Source organism: Anopheles merus, chromosome 2R (assembly GCF_017562075.2).
Source record: "Anopheles merus strain MAF chromosome 2R, AmerM5.1, whole genome shotgun sequence".
Classification (NCBI taxonomy): Eukaryota; Metazoa; Arthropoda; class Insecta; order Diptera; family Culicidae; genus Anopheles; species Anopheles merus.
The window spans coordinates 23,265,960-23,284,186 of NC_054082.1; the positions used below are offsets into that span (position 1 = coordinate 23,265,960).

At 45.1% G+C, this 18,227-nt stretch overlaps 3 protein-coding genes across 9 annotated transcripts in view; 1 reads left to right on the plus strand and 2 right to left on the minus strand.

Moving 5' to 3' along the window:
• The window catches only part of LOC121589207 (serine/threonine-protein kinase minibrain-like), a 55,462-nt gene extending 45,613 nt beyond the window's left edge, over positions 1-9,849 (plus strand). For all 7 annotated transcript variants that reach the window (XM_041907933.1, XM_041907931.1, XM_041907938.1 and 4 more), the window contains one exon: positions 4,801-9,849. In XM_041907933.1, coding sequence (XP_041763867.1) covers positions 4,801-6,068 — 1,268 coding nt within the window. In that variant the 3' untranslated portion in view covers positions 6,069-9,849. The remainder of the gene's footprint in view (positions 1-4,800) is intronic.
• Positions 9,850-12,644: 2,795 nt separating this feature from the next.
• Positions 12,645-14,091, minus strand: LOC121589695 (zinc finger protein 622). Its single transcript, XM_041908786.1, has one exon. The coding sequence runs from the start codon at positions 13,909-13,911 to the stop codon at positions 12,733-12,735; it is 1,179 nt and encodes a 392-aa protein (XP_041764720.1). The 5' UTR covers positions 13,912-14,091; the 3' UTR covers positions 12,645-12,732.
• Positions 14,092-14,179: 88 nt separating this feature from the next.
• LOC121589696 lies at positions 14,180-15,301 on the minus strand. Its single transcript, XM_041908787.1, has 2 exons — positions 15,152-15,301; positions 14,180-15,071 (listed from the first exon to the last, which is right to left on the minus strand). Exons 1-2 carry the CDS (start codon positions 15,170-15,172, stop codon positions 14,202-14,204), a joined length of 891 nt encoding a protein of 296 aa, XP_041764721.1. The 5' UTR covers positions 15,173-15,301; the 3' UTR covers positions 14,180-14,201.
• Between the last annotated feature and the right edge of the window lie 2,926 nt (positions 15,302-18,227).

Genomic DNA, 18,227 nt, shown 5'->3' on the forward strand with positions numbered 1-18,227 from the left:
CTCTCGGCCTCATCGCTGTCCGTCTCGACCTCCACCTCGGCACCGTCGGTCTCATCCGCCGTGTCATCCGTGTCGGGTGGTGTTGGCGGCGGTAGCAGTAGCAGCTCCCACTTGGCAAAGAATGTCAATGTTTCGCAGCCAGAGCTTGACGATAGGTTGAAAAAGATACACATCGTGCATCCGTCGACTGTCGAGAAGGCTTTTCTTTCGTCCGCTTACCTGAAGTAGACGAAGCCCCGCGCGCTCTCTCTCGCTCGTATGTTGCAAAGTTTGTTCGGAGTTTGTTGTTGTTCATTTTGGCCTAACTTCATCCCACTAACACAAGCGCGCATTTGGCGGTGGTTTGCAGTGAAGCGTTAATCTGGCTAATGCGCTAACTAAACGGTAGTGACGAGGAGCAGCTCTGCGTTTTCGTTTTGGTTTCTTTTTTTCTAACTACACCACGTTTCAAAAATACGCGCTGGAATACTGATTTAGAGTGCTTTGCCGCCACTGAAGGTGAATTTGGAAAATGTTTCTTTGCGCTAATGTATGTGTGCGTGTGGTGTGCATATGTTTGTGTAATTTCTTTGTGCTTTGAGTTTTTAACAATATTATTACTTCTAAAAACGAACATTTCCAAATGAATTTGTGCCATTTGTGATAATGCTTACCCTGTGCGCCCATTATGTCCACTATTCCGTTTCGTAAAAAAATTGGCCACCTCTATGATGAAAGCTTTACACAATTTGATCGTCTGATAGCAATTGCTACCTTGTCCAGATTGTTCTATATAGTATTCATTGTAGTACGACAGTGATCGTATACTGCAAAGATCGCTCACACTTTTTCTTCTCTTCTATTCTCTCTCTCTCTCTCTCTTCTCTCTCTCTCTCTCTTCTCTCTCTCTCTCTCTCTCTCTCTTCTTTCTCTTTATATGTGTGTGTTCCTTTCCCTGATTGCTTTCTACCCATTAACATGCATCTCCCCTTCCGCACTATCCGCACGGCTTTCGGGCGCTTAACATCGGCAGACGAGCGTCGATGACTCGAAACGGAGGATAACAGCCGGCAACAGCAAGCGCAACCGCAACCGACGGCTCCTCAAGTGCACCGTAATAACAGTAATAAGTAAAATCATCCTGTGCTCGGCAGTTGTGCAGCCACGTTCTACTAATCCTACTGCTCCAACCTTAACCAAACATTACACAGCATTGAAAGTGAACGTCAGAACAGAGGGCACATCGTGTGGCCGCGGGTGGGTGATTAGCAGTGTAAACGGTTAGCGGCAGACGGCAGGCATGGTTAGGGTAGCGAACGTGTGGCTAGGAAATGGCAAAAAGAAAGAAACCACCATCATTCCAAGCACTATCGCAGTGCATACGACAATTGTACTGGATGGAGCTGAAGCTGGGCAAAAGCGAATCTAGCGGCTAGTAGAGATAAATAAATCAATTGAGAAGAGCAATAAACAAACAATTCGGAAGTGTTTATAGGTATTGGTAATAGCATAAGGCACACATACACACACACACAAGCATGTACATTTTTCCGGCCCATCCCATCTCAGACAACGCTCCATAATTCAGCCATCGTATCTCACACTCGTTCATTTCGGGGATCTTCCAATAGGCGTCGTTTTGTGTATGGGATTGTTGTGTTTTTTGTGTTGTTTTTGGTTCCGGTTTTCCCATGTCTGTGAACAGTGTTTTTATTTGTGTGTGCAAACTTAACAGGGACAAGAGGGGAGGGGAGGAAGGGATGAAACAAGCAGACATTTCGAATTTGACTGAGTGACAAAGTACGGGGAACATATGGAAACGAGAAGATTGATTTGAAGTGTTAGTAGATACCCGGGGGGCGATATACGGTTAAAGAAGTGCAGTAAAGAAGTGGTGACAAACTGAAATTGAACCTGACATGAAACCTGCAGTGTCAAAACAAGAGAGAAAACGCATCGTACATTGCAACTAAGTGTACCGGTTGTCGTACGATACAAACAATACAAATAATAACAAGTAATAATATACAAACATTCATCCAAAACAAAACTAAACTAAAGACACATACACACACACATACACACAGATAGGAGACAACATAAGAGAAACTCCCTTTTTTAAGAAACACAAGCATTATGAAGTATAAGCAGATACATGACATGAAATAGATGAAATAGAATAAAACTAGACAAACCATGAAACCCCAAACAGAGCAAAACGAAAAAAAGAATACATACATAAAACCCGAGACCTATATTTAGAGTAACCCAGTAATTCATCATAAGCTCCTTTGGCGAAGGAATGAAATCACGTAAAGCTAGAACACCGTACCATGCGGGATAGAGACGCAAAGTAAAAGCAAATTGAAAAAATACCTGCAAACATTGTATCACAGCGCGAACAGGATTGCGCGCTGCGATTGCATTATACATTTACATTGAAAGCAAGGGTTGGTGGGTCAGGCGGAACGAAGGAGAAAGAGAAATAGTATTGAAAACAAACAAAAAATTGTAAACAAAAACACAAAAATAAACAAGTACCAGAAGACTTTAGATTGTAACAAACGAGGATGGATGGGGTAATTGAATAGATATGTTTAGGGAAAGAACAAGGAAAAAAGCAACCAAGGAGATCCAGCAGCAAAAGCAGATCTAGACTACACTAATCATCACGGACGGCGCTACAAACGGTTCACTCTCAGTTTACAAACAAACCCACTACAATCAATCATGACACTATCTCGACTGATTTGCACTGTAGAAATGCTAGAGTTTCGTGTACGGATTGACATCCCAGCTCACAGGTGTTCATTTCTCGAGGTACAACTCTTTAACTGAAATGGTGTGAAAAGCATTTCAAGCCTAGCTGCAGGGAAAGGCGCAGAGTGAATCCGTAAAGGACAGCCAAAAACACGAACAATTATCGCAGAATTTGTTCGTTACTTTTGCTGTCATTGTTAGCGGGCATTTGACTGACGGCGAATGGATGAATGGGTTGGCATAGTACGGAAGCAACTGAATGTTTCAAAATAGTACAACGTATCGGAATGTTAAGAGAGCAGAAAACATCGCATAATACACCACGCAGCATAGATTAGGTATATGGTACGTTTCATTGCTTTTGTTTTACTTTCCCAAAAGCTCCGAACTTCTGCAGTGCTGTAGGGAGTAAAGTAGGAATATTTTTTTTTAAATGCATAATATAGTCATCTTTTCCTCACCGATACCTCCAGTATTCAACAGCCATCGTGTATAAGAAAAAAAGCGGTATGAGAACGGGATGTAGCAGAGCGCAAAAGGGCAATGAGAAAAGCTAGAAGACATTTTATGTGAATAGTTCTTAAACGACAAACACACACACACATACACAAACTCACTCACAAGACGTTTCCACACCAACGCTATCCTATATGATTCTCTCTTGTTGTGAGAATCCTATAGCTGAACGTTTTCACATCAACGCTATCCTATATGATTCTCTCTTGTCGTGAGAATCCTATATGATGATGATTATTTATTTGTCTGCATCCCGATAATTACGTCTCCTCCAGTTCACACATTCTCTCTCTCTCTCTCTCTCTCTCTCTCTCTCTCTCTCTCTCTTTCTCTCTCTCTTTCTCTCTCTCTCTCTTTATACACGTTCAAACACACATACACTCAGTCACACACATGCATATTCCTTCGTGTCCCATAGTACACATATAATGGTAAGGGCTGGGGAAGAGTACGTAATAACGGTGAAATGAAACGGGTGGAAGAAAGTATAACAGAACCAAACCTGACTACAAGTACCATAAATAACATACCAAATAGTATAAACTACAGAACAAGTAAAGAAAATAAACAAACAAACAAACCAACAAACATAAACAGTACAGTAAAGCGAAAGTAAGCTTAAAGGGAAATAGGTGAAAGGAATCAACATGCAGAACTGGATTGTTTGATTTTTTGTTTCGGAAACTTTGAGCCTTGGAGAGATACATTCGTCTCGCTAACAGGAAAAGATGAAGCTTTCTCCCGCCCACTCCCCCCACCCGAATGTGAGTCCCTTATGCGGTATGCGATAATGAACCTGTGGATCGATGGCGGATGTGGAGATAGGAAAGCAAGCAATAGCACATAATCAAATGTAAACGAGAATGCCAAAATGCAGACTAGAACTAGAAATGTAAAACAGCACGTCAAGTGTTCAGCAACAAGCATACATGATGAAACCAAACATAAAAACAACAGCGAGAAGAGAGAGAGATAGAGAGAGATGGAGAGAGAAAGGCACTTTTTTCCTTTGGCTTGGTTGATGGTGGTGGAATGGCGCTAGAAAACGTGAAACATGACAGAATTGTACAGAATAGCAGAGCCAGACAGATACAGAGAAAGAGGAAAGGGACAGAGTATTGCGATGTTGTGCACAGAGGTGGTGGAGCCTACTATCTTCTACATATTTTTTGGGTAACGTTTAACACTTTCTACTACTGGTAGTAATCAGTTTGTGTGTGTGCTTTTAATTGCTGTTTTTTTCCTTTTCGGTATGTTGTTTGATTTTTGTTCGTTTACCCTATCAGAACGAAATGCATCTTTCGTTTTAAAGTCTTGTTGTTTTTATTACATTTATGTAGGTGTTTTTTTTCTTCTTCCTATTTTCGACGGTGGCACAGTTACACTGTTTTCTGTTCCATGTTGATTTCAAGTAGTGAAACATTTGCTTATATTTGGTTGTTACTGCATGCGAAACACAGGTTTTTCCCCCGCTTTGCTCGCAACATAATTTAAACGGGGTCGTATAGGTCCTTACTAACTGCTTGTTTTATTTCCCTTTCCCAGGTCTATCATCCCTGCATCAGCAGCAATCGTCACAGCCCCCTAGCCAGCAGCAAACACAACCAAAAGCAGCACAGCAGCAAACGCTCGTACTGCTGGCGCAACCCGCCACAGTCGGAACGAACGGGACACACAACAACAACAACAACAACAACAACAACAACAGCAGTAGCAGCAGCAGCAGCAACAGCAGTGGCGGTGCCGTGGCTGGGAATGGTGCCATCGCTGGAAGCAGTAGCGTTACCGGTGTCAGCACCGCCGCAGGTGTGATAGTGCCCAGCAGCAATGTCGTTGGCTCCTCAGCCGCACCTACCACATCATCGTACCCACTTGCCATGGATTGTGATCCACCGGCGACGGTCAGCCTTGGTGGGCACCATGCAGGCGGTTCGGCCGCGGCCCGATATGGTGGAAACACCGCAGGTAGTGCGTCCGGAGCGGCGCCCGCCCCATCTCACTATCACCGGAGTCGATACTTAGCCCAGCAGCAGCAGCAGCAGCAGCACCAGCAAGCACAGCAAGGACAGCATTTGCAAGGCGGAGGAGGACACAAAAGCTACGCACCTGCCTCGTTACCACTCGACCTTGGCAGCCACATGGCGTCGTCGCTCGGCGGACTGGTTATACCGGATCACCATGCGCCGGCCGCCATGTCCGGTAGCTTTCTGGCGCACAACCTCTCCATGCCGCCGGGTGGTGGTGTAGTTGGGCCGGGCAGTATTGGCGGTATGCCGGTGGGAGGAGCGGTCGGCTACGCACCGTTTTCGGTGAACGAAGCGATGCTGATGGCGGCGGCAGCGGCCAGCACCGGCGTTGGCGGCAGCGTTGGCCCACTCGGCGGTGGAAACAGCTTGGGCGTGATCGGTGGCCCGATTGGTGTCGGGTCGGTTTCTACGGTCGGACCTGCGTCACTCGTCGTCGGTGGATCAGCAGCAGCAGCAGCCGTTAGTGTCGGTGGTGTTAGCAGTCATCATCTCATCGGTGGCACCGGAAGTAGCATTAGCAACAGTAGTAGTAGTAGTAGTAGCACCAATGGAGGAGGAGGAGGAGGAGGCTTAGGACTAGCAGGGCCGTTAGGGGGTGGGACCGTTGGTGCGGGGTCCGGCTCGGCCAGCGGTGGTAGCGGTGTAGGTTCGGGCGGAAGCGGTATAGTTAGCAGTAGTAGTGCGAAAGGACACGGTCGGGGGCCACCGGGCGCTCCGAGCGATCGCGACGAATCATCACCTATGGTTGGTGTTTGCGTGCAGCCGAGTCCAGTTATCATTCACTGACACTGAACACAGACAGACACATAGCCCACAAGTGCATACCGTTTTTTTTGTTGTTGCTTGCATAAACTTTGCAAAACATACATAGTAGGGAGGGGGAAATCGATGGAAGGATACAAGGTACGTGCACCGCCCCCCCCCCCTTCCCCTTTAACACACACGTTTGCTTACCACAGGATGCTAGTAGAGCGCAGCTGAATCTGAATCCGTTTACATCGCGTATCACCTTCACTCGACTCAAACCATGCCACGTTCCATCTTCATACTCATCAGCATTTGCCAGCATGTAGACGGGTGGGTGCTTGTTCTTTTTCTTCAACAGCACAAAATACCACTTTGCAAACCACCGCCTGTCCTGCGTGGGCAGCGGTCCAATCACGTCCAGGCGCGCAATCATCATCAAACAAGCTTCATCCAATTAATCCATTGGTAGTGAGGAAAAGGGTGCGCGATTTTGTGCGACTGTGGTGCAATGGGTCCGATCCACCAATACAAATAGCGTCGTAGACTAGTGCAGTGTGGGAAACTTTCGGGCCATTTTCGGCCCAGTTTCCAGCTCCCTCTGGGGTAGCTGCTGTTGTTCCTTTACTGGCTTTGCTTTGTCTCCCAGTCGAATATGGGGTTCGGCCGCGAATTGATGCCAAACACCGATGAGCCAGGTTCAGCAGCTGTGCGCCGCTAATTTTTGTAGGACGGCGTAGAAGGATGTAGACACGTGCAGGCAGCCAGGGGAGCGGAGGTGTTTCGTTTTAACACAGGAAAAGAAACGGCGAGGCGTTACACAAATAAGATAAACAGTTTTTTGCTAATGGTACTGCCACGTAACAATCGGTTTTGGAGCAACAGGCGACAATGTACACATACATCCTTGTAGGGAGGGACAGATGATAACATCTGCTCGTTTTTTTAAGCGCTTAAACCATGTGTGGTTAGGGAGAGAGCGATCGAGAGAGAGAGAGAGAGAAAGAAAGATAGAGAACGCGGTGTGCGCGGTCTCTTGTGCGGTCGTTCGTTTGCGGCGTGATGATGCCCGCGCCAAACAGTCCAAAACGGTAATGATGTGTTCCGAAAGGTTTAATGAATTCCTATTACTACCAATCTCTGTGTTCTCCGGCAGGAAGTGAGCAGGAAGCTGTGCGTATGTGTGTGTGCGTGTGTGTGCGTATGCGTGTGTGTGTGTATGTGGTATGCAATTCTCCGTGGGTTGAGGGGGAACCCGAAACTAGTGAAATAAGAGCGTGAAAGGTTTTAATGATGATGATGATGATGATGATGATGATGATGCAACATGCATGCTCCGCTCGTAAATAGCCACGGTGTACTGGTGTGTGAACTCGGCATTCTCGCGTAGTTGTGTGCATTTTTGTCCCACCACTTCTACACTGCAAATTCATTTCTATTTCAAACCCTTATTGGGCTTCGGAAAAAGCAACATACTATTATTGTATCGGTAGATCAGAATTGTTTTACATATTACGGCCACGGACGGAGTGAACCCCTTAGTAGCAGAATTGAAATATTTTACGGAATTGTGAATAGTATACGGTTCGGTTCAAGGGACTGCTACCCGAGATGCACGCGTGCAGCACTAATGGGCCTAGCTGTTTGTCCATATTGGTGCGGTGAATTCAGCGGTGTGGTTTTGTGAAGGAAAGTTATTTTTTAGTGAGAATGTTGGTCGTGACATTCATTTAGAATGAAGATTACATTTGAATGTGGCTTAAACACGATGGAATTGGTTTGATGAACAAAACATTTTGCACCGGTATACTAATTCCCTGTGGGTGGTGTGGATCGAATGGGAATATGAACTGTGAACTTCACGACGAACCTGTTGCCTGTGCCGCTCTGGAAGGGCGCACAGAAATCTTAACAATTAATTTCTTTTTTCATCTCGTCTTATCCTTCGATCGAGAGCTTGGATGTTGCCATGCTTCACCAAAATAAAACTCGTCGTCATTGGGACTGGATGAATGCTAACCGATCCCGGTGGCTACCGGTTATCGTCTGTTGTGAGCGGTAGGGCAGTGTGATGCGGACGGGGGCTGTTAGTAAAAGTGGGTGGGCTTAGGACAAGTAAGCAGCGTAAGGTTAGACAATTGGGAAACTTTAAAATGCGTTTATGGGCGGATAATTTTTGTCGCGATGCTTTTTTCCCTTCTTCCTGTTTCTCTGCGGCGATCATACATTGATAACGGAAGGAAACGCGCGTTAGAAATCCTAGGAGAAAGGAAGGGGAACTGTTTGCGTCAAAAACAGACCCGGCGGAAGGCAAAAAGTCTGTTTGTTTTTTTTACGCACGGAAGGGTTTGTTGGCATCGGTGGCGGAAAGGCGGATGAAGCAAATGCAGGAGCTCGGTGTAAAGCATGGGAGGAACATGAATGTACATATTAACTGATTAGCACTAATGATAAATATCAATAATTAATATAGTAATATTATTAAACGAAGAAGCAGAAGACGGCAACAAAACAAGGAAAAACACACACACACACAATAAAACAAAACACGGATTGTAAATGAATGGCGTGTGCGGAATAAGTCAAAAAATGGACGGTTAGATTTGCAATTTGCTAAGCTGCAGCAGCTGTACCGGCAAATCGCGAAGGTGTAGGTTGATAGGGATGATATGTACCGAAATCCAACACACACATACACACAAACACATACAAACAAACATATACATACATACGCATACAGTACGTTTAAGTAAGAAAATGGTGAAAAGAAACAAAAAAAAAAGAATTACTATACCGTAAGTGAAAAGAAATAGATCAAATAACTAAAGAAAGTAAATTAATTAAATTAATTATACTAAAACAAACGGAAAGGAAAGGAAGAAAGACAACGGCACGAGATAGAAAAAGGAAGGAGAAAGCAAAGCAACAAAAAAAAACACACACACACACACACACATCCGTAAATGCAAACCAACACAGCATGGCGCAATGAAGAGGAAATAAATATGCAAAACGAACGAAGAAGGTCGAAAAGTAATAAGAAATAAAAAAAGAAAGAAGCAAATTGGCACCTATTTGGAAAGTTGGGGTGAAAAAAAAGCTACACAAAAAGAGAAAATGGTAACACACCACGTACACAAGCACAGAGATACAAAACCACCTACCAAGAGACACATATGTAGAAGAGAACACAACAATAAACGGCATAGTGTGCAAAAGAAATGGTGGTAAAGAATAGAAAGTAAAGCTTAGTGCGCCGAACCACAAACGCTAAAGAACAATGTGGAAGAGAAAGAAGAAAACATTACAATACACACATACACACACACACACACATCTACCAGCAGCAGATGAGAGCAAAACAACAGTGGGCAACAGAATGTTTGCAACGGGGGAAAAGATCAACAGGAAGTAGTAGCAGTTGTGTTATCTCAATCCGCCTCCCCCCCCTCCCTCTTCCTAATCTATGTTCTGGTGTACGAGCAGCGTGTTAGTATGGCGGTGTGCAGTGTGTGTGTATCATTTTTTATAAGCTATGGTAAATATAGCGCTTTACTCTGTACCCTCTGTGTAAAGAAAATGCAATCTACCCTAACAAAAAACAAAAATCCTTATAATAGTGGAATGCTAAAGGAAACAGCAAACAAAAGAGGGAGAGAGTCAAGCAAACAGACAAGCATTGGAAATAAGATACATTGCGTGTGAAACTAATAAGACCCAATTGGCAGCGAAAGCAGAGCGTGAACAGTGAGTTCGAAAAAGAGAGATAGAGAGAGAGAGAGACAGAGAGAAAGAGAGAGAGAGAGAGAGAGAGAGAAAATAGAACATGATTACTAAAGATACAAAACAAAGCAAATTCACCCATTTTCGCCTGGCGATAATCCGAATCATTTGAGTTGTTTCGTTCGGTCTTTCTCTTCGGTTCGGCGTATTGCCGTTTTGGGTACTAAAAACGAGAGTAAGAAAGAGAGAGAGAGAGAGACCTGGACGCAGCTGCCGCGTTGTGTGGGTTTCGCGAATCGCTTCGAATATGGTGGAATTCATTTTCCGTGTCGTTTCCACGTGTCGGCTGGCTATTATGTGTGCTGCTGTTACATGCGCCGCGTGCGTTTCTGCAAACGGTAGCTGCGTACGACTGCACAGTTGTGTGCTGCAATGGAAAGAAACGTGTCGGCTGAATAGAAGATACAGTTGGCGTCCAGGATTTCATCAGGAACAACAAACACAGCTGGCAGAGAAAGCATCTTGCGCGTTGCAACATTTTTAAAACAAAGGAAACATTCCTACGCAAAAGACCACGCGCGGTGGTGGTGTTGCGTGCATCTCAACGCAGATCTATTTGCGCGCGCGAGCATAACAGCGATCTTCGCTACCACGCAGAAAGTGGACGCGTTTTTGGGTGCGTTTTTGGGGGGAAAGCATTGTACATTGATACATTGGAGATACGTTTGAGCGCGTTGGCGAATGATCATGTCAGAATTATAGCAATTGGCCGAAGGGTTGCCACAATTCGGCTAGTTGTAAAACAGTTTGATCATGGTTTTGGCGACCGAAGAGTAATTGTCACTCTCCTAGATAGAGGTGCGCGTTGATGCAATGCAATAATATTAAGGATTTACCTTTCCTACACCAACACTGGTGGTGCGATCGGTACACCGGGGTGGCGGTGTATGTCTGTGCTCCTTTCCTTTTATTTTTTTTTATACAGGACTGTTTGTAAAACAAAACCAAACAAAAATTGCCACCGGAGAAAGTCATTGGAAATTTTAAAACGTGCAAAAGAGAACGGTTGACTGCTTAAGGTTAGAAAGAAATTAACACAAAACATACACACACACACACACGAACACACTTACGTACACGTAAATGAAAAAAATCCCAAATGAAAATGATAACTGCCGGTACACGATGTATGCAAGTAACTAGATAAATCAGTCGCGAATTAAGCAAAGTATAAAACATTACCTGGTGTTGTAACATGTACAGAGACGAGCAGCGTCGGGGTTGCACGGTGTAAAGTAAGTGATGCAGAAGGGAAGGGAGTGCAACGTGTAAGATCAGCATAAAATACAGTAAATTCAATAGCATAGCGATTGTGAGTCTGGTGGGAGAAGGGTGAAAATAGGGGGGGTCTTCTCCCGAGGCACGGGCGCGATTTGCGGGCCGCAAGATGCGTAAATTATTATTATTATATTTATATTCTATACAAACTCATTGCAACATAACACACATACATGCATACATACATACATACATACGGACGACACGGCGGGAGGACAGCAAGGAAGCAGGGTAGACTTTCCGATACAGAAGAATGCCCAATTCCTTTTGAAGCGAACAAAACTTAGCCTTTGCCAGAAGAAAAGTATCCCCCGGCGTGTGAGGAGGGGCTTGCACCAGCTGGACAAAGGGAGAGTGTAGAAGGTACAAACTAGCTGCTCGGTGGTACAAGATTAATGGATGATGATTTGATACTGAACACGAATGCGGGCCGCTAACACAGACCGGATGGCGCTTGTACAGTTTTGAGTGATCCACGAATGGGGGAAGGAGTTAGTCAATGGGAGGACCACGTTGGGTGGCGCGAGCTGAGTTGAAGGATGTAAGCTAAATTAATAATCTTAAAAAGAAAGCAACACGGATTGTGCGTATGTGTGCGTGTGTGTTTGTGTGGTGGAAAGCACGTGCGCATATCCGCGGACGCGTAGCAATAATTGGGAAGCGATTTACGGGATTAGGAAACGATAATGAAACGAACGGATCTGGTCTGGTGGAGAGGAGAGGAGCCTCGGATGGTGGTTTTTTGTGCTAAAATGAGAAAAAAAAAGAAAATAAGACAAAACAAAACAATGATTGGGTACCACAAGTGGTGAAATACATGGAAGCGAATCAGTCATAAAGAAATAGAACGTTTAGCGTAATTTAAGCCGTAATATGCCCCACGCCAGAGAACACGCGGCATGGAGGGAAGTTGCCAAGAGCCGGGTAGCGAAATGCAAACAATGGAACAACAAAACGAAGAAGAAAGAAAAGGGGAGGCGAATGATCTGTTCCAGCAGCGTGTAAGCAATGTAAAATTCGGCGATGAGTTGAGTTTCTGCTGCAGCAGAAGAAAGTAGAATTTCCTTCAACCCCCACTGAAAGCACGTGAAATCACGTGGATTGCATGAAAAGAGAGAAAGCAAAAGTGTTAAGCACGGTAATGCATAACAAATAAGTGAGAAACAAATGAGCCGAAGAAAGAAGGGCGTTAAAAAACATGATAAGAAAAACGGAAAGAAACAAAAATAACCAAGAAACCCCAGACAGAAGAAGAACGTAAAATCTAACCAGTGTGCGTGTGTGCGCTGGAGCATGTATGAACCTGTGGAAGCGGAAAACGAGAAAAGAAGTAAAAACAATGGCAAAAAGAAATTTTGAAAAATAGCCTGCCCAAGCGTACATTTCTTTTCTGTCTGTTGCCTAGCAACGCACGAAAGTTACACGACCACATGATGACAAACACGAAAAGATAGCAATCACTCACCGATTGATTACAGTTTCGGCAAGCAGGCGTATTCTCATCTGTGGCTGTGATTTCTTTCGGGCAAATGTTTTTTTTTTTCAGTAAAGATGGGCTTGTTGTTCCGTGGAATGATAGGAATTGCCTTTCCTGCTTCCGGATGTAAGTGTACTCTTTATTTCGCAATCGCAACCCATGTGTGTTTTAGAAGTTAACTTGTGGACGATAGTGATGCTGCAGCTTGTTCGCCTTCACGCCGACCTGCTGCATGAGCTTAGCTTGTTGCCGCTTCATGACGTGCATATCGCGCGCGTTCCGTGCCGCCGCCTCCTGCTGCGTCGAGGTCCATCCGAGCGACCGGTACTGTGCCAGCACCTTGTGCAGCTTCTGGGTCGATTTCTTCACCACAACGGCCCGGTTCGGATTGATGCGCTGCTTGTAGTAGCGGAGCAGTGACCGGTGCCCTATAACGTTACCGGACGGCAGCACGAGCTGGAACTCGTCCCCATCCAACGCGTTCGACGGGTCAAGTTCCGCGTCCACATTCATGCCCTCCTCGTGGTCTGGGTAGCTGCTACTGTAGTCGTAGAAATCGACGTACTCGGCCAGTGCACCACCCTCGTGCAGCATCTTGCAGTGGCCCTTCTCCGTCATGTGGTTGCGCACCGCCTCCATCGAGTAGAACGTTCGGCCCCGCTCGTTGCACCAGAGGCAGATGTAGTCCCGGCACACCTTTTCCGCCAGGTAGGTCAGCAAACCCTCCACATCGACACAGAACTCCGCGTCCGGGATGAAGAACGAATGGACGATCGACATGTGCTTGATGTTCTCGAGCAGATCCTCGCTGTGGTGCGCACAGAAGATGCAATCGTTCCGCTCGATCGGATTTTCAAACTCGACATCTTCCCATTCGTCCGAGTCGCCGTCCTCGACCATCTCCTCGTCGCCTGCCGCCTCGGCATCAGCCGCTGCTGCGGCTCGTGCTGCCGCGCGTGTCGACTTTACCGATACTTCCACCTCCGCGTCCATCCGCGTGCCTTCCGGCGCCGAGCCACTGGGACCTCCGTTCGTACCATTGCTTTGGGCGAGGTACTGCTGCAGATTGTCCTTGTGCTTCCGGCTGTCCAGGTGGTTGTCGTGAGCGTTTTTCGTTTTAAACACCTTCCGGCACGCTTTGCAATACAGCGACTGGTCTTCCTGCGCGGCGGCGTCTTCCGTTTTCTGCTGGATAAGCCGTTTCTCGAACTCCTCTATCGTTACGGGCGGCAGTTCGGCCAGCTTGCGCTTCAGGTTGTACCGATGCCAGTGGGTTTTGTAGTGCTCTCGCTGCATTTCGGCGGTCGCAAAACGAACGCCACAGTTAAGGCACGTAAAGCTAGACATATTGCTGGCTGTTTGGGTAGCTTTTTTGTCGATAATTTAACCACTTTTTGTGCAATCTCAATAAAAAACGTGTTGTATGCTGCTGACGGGATTGCGGTATTGTTGTGAAATGTGTTTTCTGCACGCCAATGTTTATCCGTAGCTGTCAAAGTTAGCGTATAGCTACAGGTTCATTTCTTGGAAGGAATGAGCCGTGCGTCTTCACTTAGCATGAGGGTATAATGTTTACTCAAAAAAGCAGATGAACGTTAGAAGTGAACACAATAAATTAAAACGTTAAACCAGGTTTATTAAATATCCAGAATATCGTCCAACCATTGTTGAATGTCTTCTTTCGAATCCTTTCCCGAGCCTTGTGGAAACGGGTTCGTTGAGGTTGTCGTAACGGTTGGTTCAAATTTGGAAACGATTTTGGGGACAGTTTTACTCACTTCTGGTTCAATTTTAAGCTCGTTCAACTTGGCTTCCACGGGCTTAACTGGCTCTTTCGATAGATCCAATTGCTTTGTTTCTGTCCCACCGATGGAATCATTCAGCTTCGGGTTAGCAAATTTCCCAACAAAACATGGCGTTGGTTGGGGTTTCCTTGGCGGAGGAGGCATGTTTTCTTTGTGCTTCTGGGAAACTGGTCCGACTTTAACACTCGACGATAGCTGGTCGGCAAAGGTTTGCTGGAACTTGTTTTTATGTATTTCCGCCTTTTGTCGCATTAGATTAAGCTCCAGCGTGCTGAACAGTGTTTCGTCGTATCCGTGTCGCTCGTAGAACGGGATGCACCCAAGGCTGGCGTTCAGCAGCTTCGTGTCGATGCGGAAGTACTCACTGTAGCGGTTCTTTTCATCCTCGCCCGGTAGATCGGTGTCCGGTTGTAGCCAGCGTTTCTCAGAGCTAAGCAGAAAGTGGCTCCCACTCGATGCGGGAAGCTCGAGCAGCTTCTCAAAATCGGCCGCCAGCAGCTGTTCGTCTTCCGCGTCGCTGTCGCTCGATGGAAGATCCCGCTCTTCGGTCCAGTTTTGCTGAAGCTGGCGCTTGCCGTACCGATCGTCACAAACGACGAGCGGTGCCGTATGCTGTACTTCGGGGGGTTTTGGGCCACCCTTTTGCTTGGCTGGCTTTGGTGGTGGTGGTTTTTTGTGAACTTTGTCCTGACGTCGTTTCGCCTGCAAGGGAATGTGGTTACCATTTAGTCATGGCCGCTTTGGCGCAACGGAGTTAAGCGTGATGTCATCGGTATACTTACTGCAAAGGAAGCTTTATCCATTCTGTTAGAGAAAAGTTGTTTTTACCAGACAATGCAAACAGTACACCGGGAGTTTGGGAAGGAAAGAAACGATTCAATTCATAAGCGATGCTAAAAAAACAAGATGTTCACAAAGGTAAACAAACCAGCCGCATTGACATGTCAGTGGTCGCCCACCTTGCTGCACAATTTGACGAAAAAGGCCTTTTCGGGTTATTTAGCAGGTATAGTGGAGTCTTTTTACTGTGTACTGAAAAGACATCCCTGGTTAGCAAAATTTCGATTATTGTATGACTTTGTGAGTTATGGACTGGCAGGGGGCATTAAGTGTTACCTCCCTTACGCTTTTCCTATAGACTGCCCTTAATGACACTGCTTAACTGCTCAATGTTAACCGATTACGTGATAAACGTGATCACAAATTCTAATCGGCAATAAAAATGAAATTGATCGTAGTGTCGCAACCTTTGTAGTTCTAGCGAATCATAACTTCAATGCGAAACCATACAACAGTACAGAGGGAAGCAGAAAGCTCTCCAAGCGAGGAAAGCTTCACTGTGTGGCTACTCCAGCAACAGCCCAACTGCCACAAATCCACTAAACGAGCACTAAACTGGATCTAAACGACTCAAGCTCTCGAATAATTTTTATGTTTTGAAACTATTTACAACATTTATTACACGTATTTAATAATACAAAACACAATAAATTGCAGTACGGGGCCGCGCGCACGAGGCGCACCGTGAGCCCTATTGGGAGCCACACACACTCACTGTAACACACCCAAGTGCCACAAATCCACTAAACGACCACTAAACGGCTTCTAAACGACTCAAGTTCTCTACCTAAACGGAATATAGAAAGACTTCGTTTAGCAGACGCCAAACGACTCATGCATTCTAAAAATAGCAAAAAAGCTGGTAGCGCTATCTGTTGGTGGGATGATACCCCAACCAGTTGAGCTTCATCGCTTGGAGGAGAGCTTTCTCATTTCCTCTGTACTGTTGTATGGTTTCGCATTGAAGTTATGCATCGCTAGAACTAGAACGGCGATACGATTGTTTAAATACTAAACTCCAACGGAAACCACCAGCACTGAAGCAAGTGAGATTTGAGCAATGGTCATTGGTGGTGATACCCACGTATCTAACCACACGACCATTTATATAGATTTTTGCTCAGAAAGTTAGAAGGCTATATAGGTCATAATAAAATGCAACTTGTCGAAACACATTGCAAGAAAAGGATAGCAATATAATGATGAGTTGTAATACGCCATCTATTGATCAAACCAATGAAGCTGTGGAGCTTTCATTTTTTTTCTATGGATATTCAATTTTCCAGTCGTTTAAGCTTAATCTGTGGCGCTTGGGACACTCACTCTTCTGGGTTAGGTGCGCTCTGAACACACTTAGCGCGCATCGTGCGTGAGCACAGTCTCGATCCCTGGATGTCGACCAACAGCAGCGCAACTGCTACGGCGAGTCCAGGGCTGGGCACGTCTATTCACAACAATAATGATGAGTTGTAATACGCCATCTTTTGAGCAAACCAATGAAGCTAATGGAGCTTTTGTTTTTTCTATGGATATTTGACTTTCCAGTCGTTTAATGTTAATCTGTGGTGTTTGGGAGATGGCGCCTCACGCTTTTTTTTTTGCTAGTTTTAGAATGCATCAGTCGTTTACCGTTTGCTAAACGAAATATTTATAGATTCCTTTTAGGTTGAGAGCTGGAGCCGTTTAGAACCCGTTTAGTGGTCGTTTAGTGGATTTGTGGCACTTGGGTGAACGCACACCGAATCTAGAACTAATTCCCAACCCATACTGATCCTAGAACAGATCTGACCCCATACCAGGTATGGAGATTTTCTGAACCCGTACCATCTAGTACATATCCCTAGCCCATAACGGACCCAAAACTGATTCTGATCCCACACGTGTCCAGGAATAAATTCTGAGCCCATACCGTATAACTGATTTCTCTTCAAACTACCCCATCTTTGCCGGTTACAAAGTGAACCAATAAAAAAAGGAAATGCTTTTCAAATTACATTTCTGAGTATCTTTTAGTTGAATTCAAATATTTGTAAAAATAAGCCAATAAGCTGATTTGCTATATTATAAATGCACACATTTTCGCTGTAAGGTTGTACAAAAGCTTTTATCAGGGAAGCTGAGAGTGTGCTTTTATATAAAAAAAAGAAAAACTTGAACAATTAGCACAACCCATCTTGTTTCCAGCGAATATCAAATCCCTCCACGATACACTTTACTCATGGGAGCTGATAAAATACCGAAACCAGTGTAAAAGTCTCTAGCAAAGCAGGGATGCAACATTTCCACTGCTTTGCACATGTAAATTGAATATTAATTCAATTACAATCGATAGCAATTGATTATGAGCCGCGAGCGATTTAGATAATTTCAATGCTGTATGCAGAGATGTATTCAATAATGTATGCAATTCTCACTTTCGCTCAATGGAACAGCGCAAACATTAGCAAACAGATATTGTAGGAATATGTTTTACCAGCTAGTCACATCAACTCTCTTTAATGTACAGCGAAATGATATCGAAAATTGCATAAAAAATTTACAAAAAAAACAATTTTGCGCTTTTGGAATTGGAATATTCCATATCGATGCACAGTGTTCTAACGATTTTTTTTTGTAAGACGAAGGAATGTATCATTGCAACAAAGAATACATTTCAATTCATGCCATTTTGGAAGCTTTTTCTTTCATACGGAACAGTGGACTTACCAGCCTTCAATTTCGTTATCCCTCCGCCTGTTCACCACTTAGACCAAATAAACACAACAAACTGTACCGGCCATCACTGGTTGGCTCGTTGCATCCTGACGGCCATTCGTTCAACCGGTGGCCGCCCGCTTTGTGCACGTGCCAGGCACGCTAGTCCGCTACGTCGGGTGTGTGTATTTAATTGGCAGCCAGGGCGGACAGGCGCTGCCGTAATAGGATCAAGAGATTTACGGTAAAGTAGATTATTGATTGAAATTAGACGCCATTGCCCGCGACTGTGTGTATCAGGCTAAGAAGAGAGGTAGGGAGGAA

Coding starts and splice junctions, on each gene's coding strand:
- LOC121589695 (XM_041908786.1), bottom strand. CDS start 13,911: ATGTCTAGCTTTACGTGCCTTAACTGTGGCGTTCGTTTTGCGACCGCC.
- LOC121589696 (XM_041908787.1), bottom strand. CDS start 15,172: ATGGATAAAGCTTCCTTTGCA. Junction 15,072..15,151: donor TGGATAAAGCTTCCTTTGCA/GTAAGTATACCG, acceptor ATTCCCTTGCAG/GCGAAACGACGTCAGGACAA.